The sequence below is a fragment of the Copidosoma floridanum genome, unplaced genomic scaffold (assembly GCF_036245765.1).
Source record: "Copidosoma floridanum isolate Cflo_tuat_1 unplaced genomic scaffold, Cflo_Japanese_pri ptg000020l, whole genome shotgun sequence".
NCBI lineage: Eukaryota > Metazoa > Arthropoda > Insecta > Hymenoptera > Encyrtidae > Copidosoma > Copidosoma floridanum.
In genome coordinates, this window is record NW_028321897.1 from 3,061,977 (window position 1) to 3,083,717 (window position 21,741).

At 35.4% G+C, this 21,741-nt stretch overlaps 1 protein-coding gene across 1 annotated transcript in view; it reads right to left on the reverse strand.

Annotated features, from left to right (window-relative positions):
- Positions 1–6,806: 6,806 nt before the first annotated feature.
- The window catches only part of LOC106643943 (aquaporin AQPcic-like), a 52,295-nt gene continuing 37,360 nt past the window's right edge, over positions 6,807–21,741 (reverse strand). Inside the window, exons 3-6 of the mRNA XM_014359275.2 lie at positions 12,552–12,727; positions 11,447–11,590; positions 9,888–10,342; positions 6,807–8,067 (exon numbers count right to left, since the gene is read on the reverse strand). Coding sequence (XP_014214761.2) covers positions 9,914–10,342; positions 11,447–11,590; positions 12,552–12,727 — 749 coding nt within the window. The 3' untranslated portion in view covers positions 6,807–8,067; positions 9,888–9,913. The remainder of the gene's footprint in view (positions 8,068–9,887; positions 10,343–11,446; positions 11,591–12,551; positions 12,728–21,741) is intronic.

The window sequence follows — 21,741 nt, forward strand, 5'->3', positions numbered from 1 at the left end:
GTTTAAGTTTAGCCGCGCGTGAGTAAGCCTCGCTTGTGAGCGTACACGGGCGTATGTAACATCACCGATCGGTCGAGCTCCGATAGTAATGTATACGCGCGTGTAATTGGCTGACGAGTTTTGTACATTATCGCCGTGGAATTGAGAAAATTTCGCGCTCGTTGATAAAAAAAAAAAAAAAAAGGGGGGGTGCGCGAGCAGCTGTGGTAGTATGTATACAGTTTCACGTGAGGCAGCGTCGTCCGCGCTGTGAACTCTGCAGACCGGCAAAACGAGGAGACGATCTCGCTCGTTGAGCTATTAATACCCGCCCTTTCTTTTTTGGGGTCAAGAAACTCGAGGTGCTCATTAGAGTGTCGGATTTTTCAAGCCCATCGACGAAAGAGATTCGATTTTTTTTTACTTATGCTTTTTATGGCTTCTGACATACGATTGTTTGTTTTCTCGGACGTGAAGCGAGAGATAACGATACTCCAGTTGTCGATGCAGCTTCTCCATTAACGAGTCAGATTTATTGATGAACACTCGAGGATAATGTCAGTCTCATTGATGATTTTATGCAGTACAAAACATATCAATTGTTATCATGTATGTGTTTATGTTGATTACGAAACTTAAAAAAATGTGGTATTCGTCTTTATTTTCAACATAGCTGCCAAAATAATATTTAGCAATAACACCTTTGTCGTTGAAAAACTTGCCCATATTGGATCAAAAATCGTTTGTCATAGCAATTTTGTTGTGAACACTTTAATTATTTCGAAAAGTATTCACGAGTCATTAAGCACATCAATAATGGTTAGACTCATCATTGTACAACAATAAATTTTATTGTAAGAGAAGTTAAGTCGACATGGCGTTGTATATGAGTCTGGCACCTTATCGCTTTGCCACGGTGATAGGCTTGCACTGATTCGAAATAGTTGAAAAATCGTATGTTCAACACATCACTGCTATTGATATCGGTTGATTGACGCATCATCCTCCCGCCTCTACGTTTTTCATTATTCATTTTACTTCATTACATTATCTAATGTTTTAATGTGACGTATATACACGATTTCTTTTCTTATGTGTGATTTCTGCATGAACTACTGATATGGTGTTTAAGTATTTGAGTAAATCGACGAGTGTATTCCTCTTTTCATACATAAGGAAAATAAATCATCATTATGATCATCATAATCATCATCATCATCATCATGATCATGATCATCATCATCATCATCATCATCATCATCATCATCATCATCATCATCATCATCATCATCATCATCATCATCATCATCATCATCTTTCTTATTATCATCTATATTTTCACTATAATTATTAGTATCATAATTATCCTAAACATTATTACTAATAGCATAAGCATTATCATTATTATCATCATCATCATCATCATCATCATCATCATCATCATCATCATCATCATCATCATCATCATTCTTATCATCGTCAACGTTGTCGTCCTTATTATTATTATTTCCTTTATCACCAGTATCATTATCATTATCATAATTATCATAATTATTATTATCCTCATCATCATCATCATCATCATCATCATCATCATCATCATCATCATCATGATCATCATCATCATCATCATCATCATCATCATCATCATCATCATCATAATCATCAACATCATCATCATCATCAACAACGTTAACGTCATTGTCATCATCATCATCATCATCATTATTATTATCATCAATATCAGCACCATCATCATTAGTATCATCATTATCACCATTAGCGTAATTGACATATAGCTAAAGTAACGTATACGCTTTATACAAATACATAAACCTTAAGGTAATCTTCTTGAATCCTAAGAATGTACTTCAAATTAAATACTTGGACACATTACGAATGTAAATTATTTAATACTACTAATAAAAATTATACATTGAAGTTATTCTCATCCAAAATAATTATGGTGTAGTATTTCTATTTTTAAAACAAAAGTATTGTTAATGTTAATTAATGTTAATGTGTCCAAGTACTTAATTTGCCAACACCATAATCATTTTTTTTAAACTCAATGCAGAAAGAGTTTTTTCAATAGACAGACATTTAACAGTAAACTTCGTCACTGGTGCGTATCCTCTTAAAGGCGGGATTCGTATCATTGATGAATGCCACTATTCCTACCAAGGTGGCAAAAAATATTTAAAGTTAAAACAAGTTAGATTTGCAAGTTATTAAGTCAATTCTTTTACAATTTAAAATTTCTGGTAGAACTAGGCTTGAGCAAAGTCGTATTTATTATTTGAAAAAAAAAGAAACTATTTTATTTGGAACAAAATACGTGTTTAATTGATTGAAAAAATTTTTTTTTAAAATAAGTAACAATTGTTTGAAATTTTAATTACAATATTTAAAATTATTTCAAGAAATACTGAAGGTAATTGAATTAAAATACATTAAACAAAATTTAAATAATCTAAATACTTCATTTTAAATACAACATGTCAATTGAAATGTTTTAAGTACAAAAAAATTCAAATATGATTACATTTTGTCAATGGATTTCAAATAATGTATTTAAAGTACAAATTTATTTGATGAAATTGTTTTAAGATATTTAATCAAATACAAATGTATTTTAAATAATTTACTCCAAATACATTTGTATTTAAAATTTTTTATTTGAAATACTTAATTAATTGTATTTCAAATATTTAAATTAAATGCTTGACTGAATACATTTGTATTTGATAAAGAAATAGAAATGATTGAGTCAAATACAAGTATAATTTTTCATCGTATTTGAATTGAAAACATGATTGTCCACGAAAAAGTGCGTTACCCAAACCCAACTATTTGAAATTTTTGTAAAAGAACCTAAGGTGAATTCCGCAATAAAAAATCAGATGTTTAACAATTCTTTTTTACTTGCACCAAACACTTAGCATCGCCTTCCTTGGCGTCAATACTGCAGGCTTTGCAACCGTCTGGGAAGCTTCTCGGAGCTTCGACCACGATCTTTTTCGCACAGGAGTGTCGTACATGATCCACTATTCATCACTCGTAATCATTCATTTTAAAAATAGCTCGAGTTCGTTTTGTTTGAGCAGCTACTCACAAATGTCAATGTTTTAAATCTATTTTATGATCGATTATTAGTTCCATAGCTATGTCCCAAGATTTAATATGTCGGTCTACCTCGATTTTTGAAGAATTTCTTCAACTTTTTTAACGATTGGCCGACCGGGGCAAGGTTCATCTTTAACATCTGAATTTCCAGAATCAAAACGAGCAAAGTAATTCTCACATTGATTTTCAGTTAAGCACTCATCACCATAACCACTTAATAATTTTCGATGAGCCTGGGCTGCATTTTTCCCTTTTCGAAAGTAAAAAAGCAAAATATGACGAAAATGACCGTCTGGAATTCCAGTTTTCACGAATGTCACTACTTTTATATCTGCTATGCTCTATGGACTTTTACCTTTCAAATACGCTATAGTATGACTTCACTAAATAAGTATTACCCAATAAACACATTTTCTTGAGATTTTTTTTAGATGTCTTGTAGAATTATGTCCATATCTGAAAGATGTCTTTGGGGTATTTTACCTCCAAAAATCCCCAAAAATATCTTTCAGATGGACATTAGAATTCTACAAGATATCTCTGTCATGAAGCGAACAACTTAACTTTAATAAGAAACGATACTTTATTAACAATAAGTAGAAACTCGTTGAACAGATCAAATAGTTTTTTATAAAAAGCTGAGCAGATACGTCTAAAATTTGTCGTGGTTCTAAAAAAAAACACGTATATGTTGCCATCACAACTAAGGAATACGGACGAACATCCCACTTGGCCAGCCGTTCACGAAAGAGCCTGTATGCTGCATACAGTATACACCTTCGTCCCCTGCCCCCCTTGCCACAATACATCTGAGAGGAGATGCTGTGATCCTGATTGATCTTTTACGATCGAATCGTAACACGACCCACACAACTAAATAAACACGTTGTGTAGAGACGTTCGTCTCGAGTTTGTAACGATCTCCAAGAAATCTTGAGAAAATGTGTTAACTGAGTACTAGAAATATGCGACTATTGAGAAAAACCGAAATTACTTTTTCCCCAACCATATACATTTTTGCTATTTTTGAGCACTTTTCGGCTCACAGAAGGTTTGGGTTACATCCTGGACGAAAATGTTAAGTATGAAAAAGTTGTATATTAATCATATCTTCAACTTTATCTTTTACAGTAAACCTCGAAAATATCACGTAACAAAGTTATAGCCGATAAACTGGTTTTTTTTTTTCTATGAAAGTACCAACAAGAGCTCACAGTGGCTTGAGTGGTAGAGTGCTTGCTTTCCGTATGGAGGGCTCGGGTTCAAGATCCCACTCCGTCACTTTTTCGCGGATACCTCTGTGGTTTTTTTCTATACGTCCCAAACGCTGTTGAGCTCTTCGTCAGTATGGTGTAATGCTACCGTACCAACTGAGAGTAAGGGAAACGGTGCCTAGCTCTGCGGTATAATGCAACACCGTGCCGTTGGAGCAGTAAGAATCAACGGTGCCTTAAATTATTAGTTCTCGAGTATACAGATTTAAAAACAGATTTAATATAGCAAACCGTTATCAGAGTAAGTGACACAAGGCCATCCACAATGACCAAGACCAAGAAAGTACCATCTTAAAATGACTGCCATTTTTTTCTGAAACAGGAAATAAACTTGCCGATTTCAAACCATCACGTTAGATGTAAAAGACAAAGCTTTCTGTCAAATTTCAGCCCAATTCTTTTTTTTTTGTTTTTATATTATAGTACTCTACGTCCGGCTCCTTTAATAAGGGCACTACTATGGGCACTTAGCATTTGAGAGAAGGAAGGGAAGAGAGATGGGAGGCCTGTCATTACTGGGAGGGGGGTAGGGGGAAATTAGGCAATTATTGCTGCGAGGAGGTCGCCTAAGCCCTCCTCGAGGAGCATTGCGTGGTGAAAAAGCACATGTCAAAAATCACAGAGGTACTTGCCCGAAAAAGTCGCACTGGCCGGGAATCGAACCATGGTCTCCCGCGTGCCTTCCACGACCTAACTGACAGAGCCACCGCGCGCTCTAATTCAGCCCAATTCGACAAAAACTGTGTGAAATAGTCAAAAAACTTGATTACGCCCATACATATACATACTTAAACCCCTGACGCCGAGGTCCACGGTTACAGTTTTTTTCTTACCAAATTTTTTTTACGCAAAAACAATAAGTTTTAAGGGTATTTTCACTTTTTGCTCTGGCAAAACTATAAGGCACTCCTAATGAGTATCAGTGGTGCCTAAAAATCACAAAGTACCTACATCCTGCTTCTTGGATAGTTACTCTGTTCATTGAGCTTTTGAACTACAATCAGTAGAGTCATTATAATAGAGTCATTACAATCTTATAATAGAGTTTTAGTCGAAACATTAGTTTTGTATGCAAGGATGGGATAAATCAGGGTAGTTCAAGGTCCACAGTGTGTATGAACCCCAGATTATTGGATCAATAATTAAGAAAAAGAAAGTTATGCTCAAATATTGAAATTGAAAATCGGACTTTTAACACGGTTTTTACGGATCTTCTTAATTTATTCGCCGGAAGTCACGGTTTTTTTAGCTCAAAGTCAGGCCATATGATACAAAAACTGAGCCAAGTTTGTTGAAGTGATACTCTTTCAAATGGTGTTGCCAATATATGAATGTGCCGAACAAGATTGAAGGATATAAGTCGTTAAAAGTAGACGAAAGGTTAGTAGGTTAGTAGCATAGTCAATACACAATACAGAAACAGATAAATATCTTCTGCTCAGATAAAGAAATCCTTACAAAAAGTTTGGACAACGTGTCCACATATCCGGCTTAAACCAGGTAATATAACCGCAACTTAAACTTTTAATGAGAGTCTCTATTACAGAGCCTCCTTAAGTACCACTGTGTGATTTTGTCCACTTGACGTCTGAGTGGACAGTTGATCCCAGTGGTTTTCTACGATGGAAACGAGGCTCCCCCATCGCGTGAGCCTGATGTCATGGTGCGGAAGCACTGTGTGGTTGTGGACGCTGGGACTTCTTATGACTTGAGTGTCGGGAGTCGGTGCCACGGTACTATTATGTCCTAGTTCATCAACATCTCGGTTGATTCTCCCGAATATCCGATGGAGTTTATTATTATCCAAAGACCCGATTATTCGGGTGATTTATGCTTGATTTCCTACTTCTTCCTTGTTTTAATTTTCATTGCCAAGTTAAGGTATAGCATAAGTAAACAGCTAATAATGATTGTTAAGGGTTGCTACTGCAGTATTTCTTATAACTTTATAATATCTTGTACTCAGTAATTTTTACTTTATTAATGCTTGGTTTTTATTGAGATGTCACATCTTCCTACCGTATATCTCGATACTACCATTGAGATTAAATCAAATCGCCATTTAGGGTTGTGATTTTTCTTTTCACGAAAAAAGTGATTGACTAGGGCTGAAGTACCTTACGAACGTTAGAATAAACTGAATTAAACCACTAGAAAATCTATGATCACTATCAAATCATTTTCAGAGTGTTTCCCGTTTACGTATGAAATAATTGTATAGTCAAAAATGTATTACAGTATCAAAAAAACAGGCTCTATAAAATATTACAAGTCTCACATTCTCTTTTTAGGTTTTCCGTTAACTCTGCTCGCGAACAAAGTCAAAGTTAAAAGGAGCATATTAATCTTAAAATAAAATGAAAAAATTATACAAAATATCATATTTTTATTTAAAAAAAAAACCTTTTGCAGCTAGACTTTTTCCATTTTTAGAATACAAAATATTTTTCACAATATTTTACATATAAATTTAATGTGTGTATAATTGCATCTAAACTAATACTGACGGTAATAAAAATTCCGTTGTAGTCACTTGAACACATTTTTCAATAAAAAGTAAACATCAATATCAATAACTTTTGCCTTACGTTTTTTTACGAGAAACTTATAAGATATTTTGTAAACACGGCAAGTATATACAAAACTAATATCAATATATTAAGTTATATTAAACAGTATATAAATATCGTAAAAGTACCTTTAGTATGAAATTGAATAAAAATGATACTAGTTTTTTAATGATATACTTACATAAAATTTTAATAGCCTTTCTGATAAAATCATCTTTACTTTGTTGTAAAACTTATTGTAGTATATATCTTCTACATAATGATAATGCATATAAATCAAAATATCAATGTACTTATGTGTTTAATGCTATATTTATGCTCAAATCCCATTAATTTTATACAAATATAGCTACATTAATTACATTTTCAAGAAGATTTTCGGTTAAACTTTTTTCATCGTCGTGCACTTTCCATATGAGAAATCTAATTATGATTTTTTGAGTGTAAACGAAACATGTATGTATTTATAATATTGTCTTAATAAGCATGTAAATAAGCATTTATGCAATAAATATACAAATGTACGTAAAGAAAATACAAAATATATTGATTACATATTTTTGTCTTATCAAATTTGCGCCATTGATTTTAGTTCGTATTTAAAGTATAAATCACAGACTTTTAATCTTTCCATAAGCAGCCAAACAACTTTTCATGAGAACTAACTCTCATTACAATAAAATAAAAAAAAAATATTTACTTTTTTTCAATATTTTAAACCATGTCGCAACTAATACAAAATTAAATGAATTTTAGCGTACACAGCCCCAAGACGAACGCTGGCAGATTTTGCATCATCCAATACCCATCGACTTTTTGAAACAAAATTTCGATATTGGTGCCGCTGACTCTGTCTTCATATTATTTTTTATTAAAAAAAAAAAAATAAAAAAAAAATAAAAATTCAACAGTAAAAAATTGATTTTTAATCGTATCGAATAACGTGGACAACTTCTTGCAACACTGCAATTACTGATTGGTGGTTCAGTGAATTTGGAAAGATATGCACGTACAGGAGCCGTCATATTTGAAGGCTGAAGGGCGGCACTACCGGAACTGCCTATATCAGTTGATGATCTTTTCACGACTGATGGAGATACATGTTCAACCTTTTATACCTGTAAAAAAGAGACGTACATTGTTTTTAAATAAGATATCTTAAACTGAAAAAAATAATTGGGTGATTGAAAAAAAAAGAAAATTGTAAAACGTTTTAAACTAATTTTATCCATCATAATTTTTTCGTGTATTTTATAAAAACAAAGAGGTATTCTCTATCGACATGAACAATGCATAATTTAGCAATATACAAAATAAATTTTTAAATTTTGATTTGAAAATGTTCAGCCTCTGGGTAAGAAGGTTTTAAATCAAACTTGAACAAAACATATTGATTCTTCGAAGTAAGCCAGTGATTAGATAAACGGAAAAATATCAATGTAAAAAAGTAAAAATGCTCCTCATCTCTCTAGATTCTAATCCAAAATTACTCGTGAAGTACATAAATATTGAGTTAACCAAAACGTTGCACAGAGGTAATAGCAGTTTTTCCCGGATAATCCAGTAGTTTTTAAACGCTCAACAACAATGTTTGGCAAAGAAAGTATTCAAGAACCACTAAATCTTATTTTCACTATTTCTCGCCGAAAGAGGCTGTAAGTTGCCATCCATTCCGAAGAGAGAGAGAGAGAGTCCGAGGAGTAAAAAGCCAGTCAGAGAAATGGATATCGTAAATCGAGGGAGAAGGAGAGCGCAACGCGCTACTCGAGAGCCGCACCGAGAGCTTGCAGAGGCAGAGTAGGTACCGAGCTTGTGATATCCGGGAAGCGTATGCGGTACGCCACGCTTATCTTGCTCGCTTCCTTCCGTCCGTCTTTTCCGTGCCTACCCCCTTACACTACCTTTTCACTCTCTCTCTCTCTCTCTCTCTTTTTCCCAAGCACAGCTTGTTCCTTCTTTTGGGCGGAAAAGTGAAGTATCGAACGTATCAAATAAATGTGTACGTATACTGAACCAACTAAATGTTACGAACGGATCATTTTTATATCATGCAGAACCACAATCATTTCTTACATTTAAACTCGTGTGCTCTGATTTCCCTTTATCCTCAATAGATGTAGCTTCTATAGTTTTTGGCTCGTTTGATTTTCAAAGTATGATTTTTAAATATGATATGAAAAAATATTTACTTTTAAATTAAACTAGAACTAGAATTATTTCTTGCAAAAAACTTTCACATTTTAGTTGATTGAATACGTAAAACACAAAAAAGTTAAGCTAAACCTTGTATGTGAAAATAATTTGTGGCTCTGACAGTGAACATGTGTTAATTTAATTTCTTTATGTCGAAAAATATGCAACACGCGAATCCAAAGGAATTATGAGCTCACTATTTATTAGAATTTAAAACCTTGTAACTCAATATAAAATGATTATTAAAAGTTATACATTTTTAAAGTATAAGCATTGGAAAATCCACGTATTCGCAATGTCAACTCACAGCACCCCTTTCTAAGCCCCCTCAATCCCATGATATGCATGAGGCTAGCCATAAAATCTCATTACCCTAAACCAAGCTTTTGAAAACTGGAATTCCTGCGGTGCAGCATCTAATATCGTCAAATCATATTAATGTAATTAATCACCCCTCGTTTTCTTATCCTACAAGCTTTTAAACTCCATAAACACAATACAACAAGATTTTGAACGTAAAAATGAAAGTGTAAAGCTTAAGCATTTGTTCTGAAAAGAACTATATGGTGCCTCATTACGAAAATAATATAAAACAATATAAAATATACATCTAAGAAAACCGTGAGCGATCAACAACCTTTTGGTTCATAAAAGGCTCCCAACTCGCTCCATCGACAACAAAAAAATGCATTCCCTAGTCGCCAACCTTCAAAAAACAAATACCGCAAACTCTTGCAAAACTCACCTCACCGACTCGTCCAACCCGTCGTTTTACACCTCGTTGTCAGACGACGCGCGAACAACGTCCTTGGACTTGGGCATGAAAACGGTCTTGTACAACAGCGAAGCCATGATGGCCCCGGCAAAAGGACCGAACCAATAAATCCAGTGCCTAGCCCACATGTTGTTCAAAAGGGCGGGCCCAAAGGACCTGGCCGGGTTCATGCTGCAGCCGGTGTAGGGGACGAACCCAAAGCACAGGACGGCGACGGCCAAGCCGAATTTTATGGCCGTGGAGTCGGTGTTGCGCGAGTTGCGAGCGTCGGCCACGGCGCAGGACATGAACACCAGGACTCCGGTTGCTAGGACCTCGGCTAGGAAGCCCTGGAGCACCGAGACCCGCGAGTGAAGGAGAGTCACGCAGAAGCTGTCCGATGACTCCGGGCTTGCACCATAAAGGAGATCTTGGGGTGTTATCAGCTGTTGGCACGAATATTTCGTAGTTGTCAATGATTTCGAAATAATGATTTATCCACTGTTATAAGGTATGGGGACTATATTTTTCATAATACATCCTTTGAATGACTTATGGGCTAACGGGTAAACGATGAATGGTGTTTTATGAGCTCATAAACAAATTTTGTATAATTAATTACTTGTCTTTATCTCCGTCAGATTATTAATAGATACATTGACAGAGAGAAAATAATAAAAATTACGGTGCTATAGAATGATAATCTAGTGTCATTTCGCCGTCTAGGGACTTGTTACTTTTGCCAAACTAATTTTTACCATTTCATTGCTAGACAGTAATTCCTATTGTAGAAACAGTAAAAACCACTGTACTTAAAACAAAAATTATTGTTCCGAAAAATTTTTGTTCAAATAGTAAAGTCTCTGGACAACCGAACAGTACCAGGTTACCATTCTGCCACAGTAATTTTTACTACTTTTCTCTCTCGGTGTGTAATCGAGTTCATTATAATACGTGCACTTAAGGTGGCTCATCACAAAATGAAAATAGTTTAAGTATGTATGAAACTTGCAGTTATCACACTTGACTATTAATTGTATCATCTCACAAAATTTCAAACCACGTTTCCAGGCAATTTTCTCAAAACGAATCACTAAAAAATTTTATGTTTAACGTGGTCTCTTATAGGAGGCTATTTAATCTTGATAACATTTGATACAATATCGTCTAAATTATACTTTAAGTCTCGTTATAAAACTAATTACCGAAAAAAGAAATCATGAACTTTTCAATGATATCAAAAAATGTAGGTTCTCGAAGCAATATTGTATAATATTTCAATCAATTAGGTGAATGCTTATGAAAATATACAGGTTACTTGAACTGTGGCAACTTTAGCACCCGATATTTTCAGATGTGATAGTTTGATGTCGCGTAAATAGATAGTACATTTATGTGATGAGCCACCTTAACAAAACGAAAATTGTATTTTTTCAACATGTTATTGTATGCTCAATTTAGTTTTGCAAATAACTAAACATTATCGATCGTCATTGTTGGGAGAAAGATTTTTATCATCGTTACTTCACGCAAATACCCCCGGAGGTTACCTTCAAAAGCCCGTAGCCAACAATTCCTCCAGCTGTCTGGCCGATGAAATAAACTAGGGCAGATAGCAAAGATTTGTGTCCACAGACGACCGCTCCCACCGTGACCGCGGGATTTATATGTGCGCCGCTAATGTGAGCCACCGCCTGAAACATAGAATCATGGGGTTGAGATGCGTGTTGGCGAAATAACAGCTATGACTTGTTGATGCTGTTGATTACAATTTAGGACTTTATTTTTTATTACGAGCCTTTTTTTTTTGTTTGATATTTTAGAGAACAAAAAATTTTTTTTTTAATTTAACTGTTTAAAAGTCACTATTCGCTACTGTTTGTATTATTTTCAAAACTACGCTTGTAATAAAATCAAAACGTTGAATTCATAAAAAATAACATGCTTATCTGTACTGCATATGTAGGTAATTCATGCATGAGACAATTGTTATCGTAATTAAATGGAAGTTTAAAAAATTTTTTACCCTTTTAACATATCAGATTATAGGATGTTAAAGAAAATCGAGAGAAATGACTTGTTGAAAATTATACCCGTAAAAAATAACTAACGCAAGAATGGTTATGGAATTCCGAAAGCATACATAGATAGTTTTTTATTTAGTATAATGGTTTGAACTTTTATATGGGCATTTTAAATTACTTAAAAGTCAGTGTTCACAAAAAATGATATTGATTTTAATAATATTCATACAAGCATTAGAATGTCACGCGTTTCAATCAGGAGTAAAACATAAACTATTTCGAGTGACAATTTTAGCAACATAGTTACAAAAATAATGCATGGCTAACGATCCCGAAATAATTGACTTATGCTTATTTTTTATTCATTTATTCAGGAATAATTACTGTAAAAAAAAGATTGTAATAAAAGTTATTATATAAAAACGTGATATTTTTTAAATACGCTTAAGTACAAACTATGTATAACATATTAAAATGAATTCGTTTTAAAACTGGTTTAATAAAAACATAAAATACTACTAGCTTTATCAAATCAGATTACAAATAAGGAGCTTAATCATAAGGTCATGAGAAATTGCATCGTCAGCCTATCACAAAAAAAAAAAAAAAAAACAGAATTATCACAACTTGCCGTAATTGAAATGATGACAGCGAATCCAAAGCTGAGGCAAATCTGAAGATGCGAGGGCACATTGCCCATACTTCCAACGCATCCCAAACAGCCAAGGAAAACAAGCATCGCCGTGCCGATCATCTCGGCAACGCCTTTTTTGATGGACTCCAATGCCGAGCCGTCTTCTTTGCTCCCTGCCGGACAAAGAAAATGATACACATTTTGTATTCATTGGTATTTTGGTTACATTATCATGATAATTGATAATAGGATATTTTGCATGAAAAAATACAAAATTGACGGTAATTTCATTGTTCGCGCCAAGAGGTGTCATTATCTTTTGACAAACACTCAAATTATAATGTAATTGCTCAGTTGACCTACCTATAAGACTACACTGTTTTAAATAAAGTATGTATGAGCGTGCGTACATTCATTCATGTGTAAGCGAGAATCAAAATACGCATTTTTATTACGTAACTAATTAAACAATGCACCAACAACATTACAAAACCTCCTTAAAATTTTCATACATAACATGGACTCACCAACGGGAATTTCAATACAGGATTACAATTTAAATTAAAAAATTCCACGGCAACTTTACACATTCATATATGCTGAGTATTGATGGTAGAATTTTACATCCCTATGTTATTGTTTTATGCTCTTTTGAAATAGTTTCGATTTAAAACGTTCTGCAGTTCATATTTTCCAAATATAGGTCAAATTATATACTTATCTCCTTTAATAACATTAAAAACTGATAAATTAATTTGACATGGTGCATTTTACGAAAATGATTGTGCGTTTTATACTTGTATTACTTGCTTGTAAGTTTTATTGTGATTTTTGTATTATTATTTGATGAAAAAAAAAAAATAATCTAAGAAAACCAAGCTCAATGCATAAGGAAAATTGGGATATGGTTGTACGATTATTGCAATTGTTATTTTAGCCAAAATTATAAGAAATAACACGAGGCAGTTAGGTCAGGGCATGTGGCATGCCCTTCTAAATGTATGTCACTGGATATCGTTAACCATTTATTGCACAACATTAATAATAGCAGAAGCCAACATTATTTTGTAACAGTATATTTTTACGAAATTCCTTTCAACGATTTGTGGTCTTTAAATGTATAGGTAAAGAAATGAGTTTTTTTTTCCTGGTAATGAATGCAAAAAAATATGAATGAGGAATTGAAATAAAATGAACGTCTAGCCATGGTAACCAAATAGGCACACGAGGGTGCAAAACAACGGGATGAAAACAAAGTGCTCACAATGCAACGAATCAAATCCAAAGAAAGTTTGTACAAGCGGATGGAATTTGTCAAAAGAATGCACGGAAACCGCATCAGGGAGAAAGAGATGCTGGTTCATCTGGCTACATCCCGAGTAATTTCAAGACTCTATCCACGAGCTTCATGAACCACAAAAAGTGTACGTATTACCCCGTACTCGCCAACTCGCGTTTCCATGATATTCCCGTGCATATGTACAAGCGCAGGTGTACCGAAAGCGTCTGGGGGAGCAATAAATTCTAATGCGCGACGTCGCCTCGGCTCCTCAACAAGTGGCGGGATGATTGCGGAGCGGCCCTCTTTCTCCGCCAGGCTTTTCGGAAGAAGCTTAATTTATGAATCGAAACGAAGCCTTCGCGCGGCTCCGTCCATACTACATACACACCCCCGCGAAATTAGCATTTCTCCGTATACGCGGCAGAAAATACGACTCCGACGTGGGAGATAAATGCGCTTCGTGCCCCGAGACGGGGCTTATGAAATTCGCTCGAGAGCTAAGTTGCCGCGTGTGCCCTCCCGTGTTCCCCGACTCGCTTGGCTTGAAATACTTTTTACAAATATTTACCCAAGCGATGCGTACGCGGGGGTTTTCTTTTTTTTTTTTTTTTTTTTTTTTTCTCGGAAATGACGTGGCCCACCCTTCCTCATTCCGTAACCTACATCCAAAACTTCCGCTCTCCATGTCTACTTGGGTGAGTTTCCTCGCTCGATAAAGTACGTGTAACTTGTACGATTCACGCGCGGAAATCATCGACTCTCTCTCTCTCTCTTTCGCCAAAGTAGTTTTTGGTGCACATATATATGTATGCGTATGTGCATGGACCCACTTTCAGCAAAGCAAACCGACCGTGAACGTGCTCGCAACTTTGACTTTTCTCCCGCGCCAACTTCCACTACAGCGTAAGTATACATATATATATATATATATATATATATATATATATATATATATATATATATATATATATATATATATATTGAGGGGGTTGCGAGTGATTTCGCCGCAAGTTCGTCACCCCCGGTATACTCTTGGTAGCTATATATATGCATACATACATGGGCGAGAGACCGCCGAATTCGATTATCGAGTCGCAGTTGGCGTGTGCAGCGCATGCATACATTATAATACAATCGTATGCGTAATATGTATATATACACGTCGAGTCCGGGAATTTACATGAAACGGGGGGTGGTGTTGTTGGGGGTTTTCGCAGTGGTAGTGGCGATAGTGGTTTATGCAGATGCTCCCGTCTAACGTTTGGGTTTACGCGTATGGGTGCGCCATGGGAGGGTTTTGGCCGTGTGCTCGATGAATCGTATTGTGACGCGGGTGCAATATAGGCGTCGGTGGAAAAATGAAGAGGGGAGGAGGGGCAATTAGGGTTGTATACAGGAGGTTGGGCGAGTAAGTATATGCGTGTGTGTGGAAAGGGATCGGTACAGCGCTGTCAGGCCGATATTGCGAGTTTGAGCACTTTGATGGTGCAGTGATTGTGCGAGCTGGCATAGATGGATGGAATTTTTTTTTTCAGGAGAAGGGGTTTTATAAAAAACGTAACCAACAAGCTTTAACCCTGAACCTAAGCTTTTTTTTTCTATTACACGACCTAATTGGTTCTGTTCTCGGTTTCGTCAGCATAAAAATAAGCTGTTAAGAACGAAAAATAAGTACATCAATGAGTAATTTGTGGTAAATTACTGATTGTTGAACCCAAACTTTGAATTTAGAAGAATTGACCCTACATAACCCATCGCTCTTAGTTATTTTTTCTCTTAAGGATGTTAGTTGTCAAAAATCGGACATTAAGCCTATCTCTTTTATTGTGGCGTCAATGAAGGAGCAGTGATATTTTTGTCCTTTTTGACATTTTATGCATGTACCTGGGTTACGTTCCATTTTTTATTTCGTAACTCGTGAATTTTCTTACACCAACAATATATTTTCAAAACTGGATCCAAGGAAAATAAAAACAGTGTCTACAGGTGCACATGTGTTGTCATTTTTATTATTTTTAAATTAACTTTCATCGAAATCAAAAGGTAGAGAATACAACCTTTTAATATTTTTAGACACATGGTACATTACGTCACTAGGGCACAAAGTACAAACATGAGCGCCCGAAGGGCGCGCTTGTTGTAGGTTGGTGCCCGAGTCGCGTATAATGTTTTTCTTACCGAGGGCGCAAAGTGCAATTTTACGCCCGTGGGCACACTTTTCGCCCAGTAAATCACTTTGGGCCCTAGGGCAGAAAAGTACTTTGTGCCCGGAGGGTAGTAAGTAAATCACTTTGGGCCCTAGGGCAGAAAAGTACTTTGTGCCCGGAGGGTAGTAAGTAAATCACTTTGGGCCCTAGGGCAGAAAAGTACTTTGTGCCCGGAGGGTAGTAAGTAAATCACTTTGGGCCCTAGGGCAGAAAAGTACTTTGTGCCCGGAGGGTAGTAAGTAAATCACTTTGGGCCCTAGGGCAGAAAAGTACTTTGGGCCTGGAAGGCGCAAAAAACTTTTCTGCCCGTGGGCCCAAAGTGATTACAAGGGCGCAAAGTGTGACCCGAGGGCGCAAAGCGAGGCGCTAAGCGGCAGTTGTACTTTGGGCCCATGGTAAGAAATGGTAGTTTTCCTATCTCGGGCGTTTTTGAGAGGCTGGTGTGCCATCGGTAGGAAAAATAGCATTCGCCACATAATGGCTATCGCTCCGTGGCTACCTTAAGTCCCTCGGGCCCTGCTTCGCAGGTCCCTTGGGCCGCAAAATAGCCCCGGAGACGATGGCACTTATCCGACGAAAACTACTATTTCGGTCTTTCTAAATAAAAAAATCACCTTTTTAAAATCTCAATCGAAAAACTTGACGTTTTAAAATTTTCAGCCAAAGAGACATATTACATTTACATATTACAATTTTCAGGCAAAAATCAATTGCCATTTTTTCTAATGAAACATAAGATCATTATACAAGTCCATGTTTGGAGTGTGGAATCGTTTATTTAAAATTAAAGTTGATATTTCGCCATTCAAAGACGGTCTCTTTATAACAAGAATTAAAATTTTTTAAAAAGGTGCCTAAATCATGTAGCCAAAAACATCCAGGCATCTTTATTCAGATATTGTTGTTATTAATGTTATAACGTACATTGTAAAGAAAAATTCGTTAATCCAACGGCTAACTTGAGTGAAACATGAAAAAACTTTTAAAAATTGCTTACCCCGATTTTTTTTTCTTTATACATAGTTAAAAGTAAAATTTTTTTAAATTGTCTCCTTTCAAGGATGCCCCATACCTATTATGAATCAAGTATCAATAAAGTATATGGTTCATTAGATAATGAATTCAGCATTAATTTTTTAGCATTTTTTATTCAATGATTTTTTGAATCTGTTTTTTTAATATTGATTTTAAAAAGTTATCTACTCCATATCTGCATACGAACTTTTGCACACATGTTCATAAATTCTTAACAAATGATGACGTACTAAAAAAAAAGAATATTTAACAATTTCAAACGAATTTTTATCGTTTTAAGTTCATGAGTTGGGGTTAAAATTTTTTTGTAATAAATTGCAATTTCGAAGGTTGTTCATCAATCATACGAAGAACAAGACATTTTGAGGAGTATTTAAAAGTATTTTGATAGTACTTTGCTGGTAAATCTCAGTACAATATAGTGAGTTAACTATTGTTTGATTGACTTGACGCTCAATCGACTGCAGAGCAAAAGGTTCGAGCCTCCTCAAAGCCGTAGAAGAACTCGGTTTGAAAAGGAGTTTTTAATTGGTCTGGGATTAAAAGCTTACTGCTCATTAACTATAAATTCAAAGTGAGAGGCCTGGATCTATTGACTGATGGATCTTTCAAAGTGGGCTTTCCGTAACTTGTTGAATTATCATTATTTTAGTGAAGTGTTTAAAAAAAATAACGATTCTAAAATAATCTTTGTACTAATTTTATGCTTAAAATATTTTTCGTCAAAAAGTTTCGCCAGTCCAAATGAACGTTTATTTCAACACAACCCAAAAAATATTCATTCGAATTAATTGAATATTTGCTCAAATCAAATAACGTCAATTGAAAGCAAATAAATAATTTTTCTGTAACGTAATATTTGATAAATTTGAATAAATATTTATTTTGTTCCAGTTAATGTTTATTGGTTTACATTCAAACGAACGTTTATTTAGATCAACAAAATTTTCTTTCAGTGCAAGTTGAAAAGAGGTCTTGACTTTTTCTAATGAAACAAAAATCTCATCTTCAACAGTTTTATGCAAATACACCAAATTGCTTAAACAAGTTCACCCGGGAATTAGAGAATAAAAGCTATTTAGCCGTGCTAACGGAAGTTTCCACTTATTGGGTTATACAATCAGAATTTCTCTTTTACTTAACGAACATCTTGCCTCGAGCTTTGAGGTCTACTTGGTGCAAACAGCCGCTTGCACGAGCGAAACTTTTTAAGACTTCATTAAACTAGTTGTTTCAACATCTTCAAAGTTTAAAACGCCACGGTGACTTAATTGCGAGAAAACTTCTTTGACTTTTTCGCTTTTATACGTACACCTACTCTTCCTTTTTTTAACAAACTCACGCACTTTTGCAATGCAAATCTCGATATTTTTTACCTCCTCAGGAAAAAAACATGTCGTATTTTTGCTTGGATAAATTAAGTTCAAGTATCATGCCAATCCCCATGATTCGCTCGTGCATCGAAAGGCACGAAAGTCAAAGTGCGTGGGGGGGACTCCTTCTCCGATTGCATACAGTAATTAAGATCCGATTTCATGGAAATCTAATAAAGCCGTGGCGCCGCTGTCCATTAAGCTTCACTCGCACCAGGGGCCCCTCCTTCCACGAGAAGAAGGCGCGCTAAAATCGAGAGGTGACGAGAAAGAGGGAAATCGAGGGGGTTACCGTGCGGAAGGAGAGACTGCAAAGAGCTGTTTGCGTAATCGACTCGAAGGGGCGCTCGTATGTACGTATATATACGCTCGAAATAAGGGGAGAATAAAGGGTGTGGGGGGGAGGGGTGGCACGGGTGTCATTTGCATGTGGATTAGCTCCGGCTTCAAACGCAATTTATGCAGAGGTGGGGTACACCGGGTGACGAATAAAGGTGGCGAGTGTGTGTACACGCGGTATAGATGTGCGAAAATTGAAGTTGAAGCGGCTGCCTTTGACGAACAGCCGCGACGAAAAGAGCTTGGCTCGAGAATGACGTGACGGTTTTTTTTTTTTTTTTCTTGTGACGGCGTTGCTACTTTTGCGCCGAGCCAGTGACTAAAGTGGAGGCACGAAATTTCGGCGCCTCTTTATTTTTATGAGAGTTGACTCTGGAACGCTTTGATGCTGCGAGCTTGGATGCTTATGAGCAACGTGGAGTTTTATTTTTCATTACAGTACATGAGGTCGGATAATGCATGAGTAGCTCAATTATTTTATTCGAGGAATAAATACTGTGTTCTACTTTATCAACGCTTTGAATGTTGTCGAGTTCAAAATTTTTGTTTAAAAAAATCTATCAGGTTCGTCGTAAATGAAATTAAGTTTTTTCATTGATGACTTATAATTGACAGACACAGTAGCTTTTTGTGAACATTTATTAATAATATCCCATGATTTGAGGTAAGTCTCTGAACCAAAATACGTAAGATTTAATAAACATTATAAAACTAATTTCAATCATATTGCGACACTTTTACTTCACTATATCTTATTACTATTTACAGAAAAGTCGTGCAAGCTCTTGAATTTGATAATCCCTCTGTTTTTCTAACTTACACTCTTCCTGTAATTACTGTAAGATTCGCAAGTAAGTATATCGTTATAAGCACTGGTAAAAATGTAAATTATCAGCTCAGAACGCCACAAGATCATTTTGCACAGAAAATCGAATCTAGCGGCCAAATCGTAGCACAGTCACCGTAAAATAACGAATTCTACCTTTGATACCTTTAAAACTAAAACAGACGACCCTTAATTGTGTACTTGAGTGTCTCGCTTCTGTGACTTAGATTTTACTTTCAGCTTCATATTTAACTGCAATACTTACCTTGGGGCCACCGATTCCAATACGACGTATGGATACGCTTCCTGGTGACGAAACATGCATGGAAAAAGGGAAAATAATAGACTCTGATGCTTTGTTATCTCCAACTTATTGCAAACAGCTTAATTGAATTGAATATAGAACTATCTAGTAACTTCTCCAAAAAAAATCGCTTAGGCAAATTTTCTGGACGCGATCATAAAAATAGTGAGTATATTACGTACGAGTTAGCAAAGACTTCGAGGTTTAAAGCACGAGCCGCAAGTAAGGGCCGTGATCCTCTCGAATCGTAAAAAAGCCTTTTCAAACGGGTTTTTTGTATTATTTTTCTACCTGAGAACCTAAATCAAGCGGCGAAGGTGCTATTTTGAGGTTAGAAGGCGGCAAAAAGTTTTTTTCCGCTCCGACACTACTATCTTTGGCCCACCTGAACATCCAGACTCTGAGAAAGATATTCAAAAAGTCTTTAATGACTATATGATGATAAAGTGCTCTTCTAAATATTACATCACTTATATATTATGTGCAATACAGGTAAGACTTTGGCCTAGATTCTTAATACTTATATTATAGCCTAGATACTTGAATAAATATCGAATACAGTTGGAATAGAGGATAAAATGATAAAATAAGTGACGTTTAACTTTATAATAATACGTATTAAACAATAAGTCTTTAAGATTCACACATTTTATCCTGCTCATGACAATCAAAGGTGACAAGCATCTTGCCCGTCATCGCCGTGTAAACTCTATAGACGATAAGCTCTTTCTTTCTTCTACGGAGCTATCTTACTCTGTTTCTCAAATGATACGGTGCCACAGATACAACAATAAATATAAATACTAGATTCAAATTTGCTGTACTGGTTGTTGCTAGATTAGTTATTTTCTTTTGATATATAATCCAAAATAGCATGTCTTTGTTTTAGTGTTTATAAGAATGACTAGTTATTAATTATAAAAGCATGCAAAGTACAAACCTTCAGGTTGAGCATTTTTTATACTTTTAAGATATGAGTGATTTAAGATGTGATAAACTTGATGCACTATATTAGCACACCAAAAAAATTTTCAACCTAATAAAAGAGTTTCTACTCATCAGTCGTAGGAGTTGTATACTAATATTCGTCTAATACAGATTCTAGCGGTCCGAGTTAAGTACTCAAACATGTTTTTTATCAGATAAAAAACATCTTTCGCAGGACCCTCGAGCCACAAAAAGCCCCGGATGGATGGCACTTATGTGCCAAACACTATTTTTCTACCGAAGGCATACCCGACCCTTAAAAACGTATGAAAAAGAACTTAATTACATTAAATAAATGTAATTACGAACTTAGAAAAGTTGGCACCTTAAACTTTGTGAGAAATATTATACATCAAAAACTTCTTACCAAATAATTGTTTTACATTGACCGCACTGGACTTAAGCAAAACAGCATTGTCTTGGACGTTATCACCTGGTATCATGTGCGCAGTGAAAAACTATTATAATACTATTAAATACATACCTCGTGTCTTAACGATTGGTAAGTATATATTTTTAGTGTTTGAAAATTACTTGAAAAGTGTGGATGTCTTCGCATTGTAAGTGGTTAGCCATTGTAACTTTTTATTCCCACCATGAAGATAAAAGGACTTAGTATGTGTAAATAAACAAACGATTTTTGAACTCTATTAATAGTAAAGTACACGTTTGAACCAAAGTCTCAATAGATCAAGACTCAATACTGCATTAATCATTAAATAAATAGTGAAAATCACCAATCAATTAGTGGAAATATTCGAAGCAGCAAAGCATTCAATCCGTGTGCATAAAAATACAAAGGTAAATTTTTGGTTTAGGCTTAAAAACTGTATT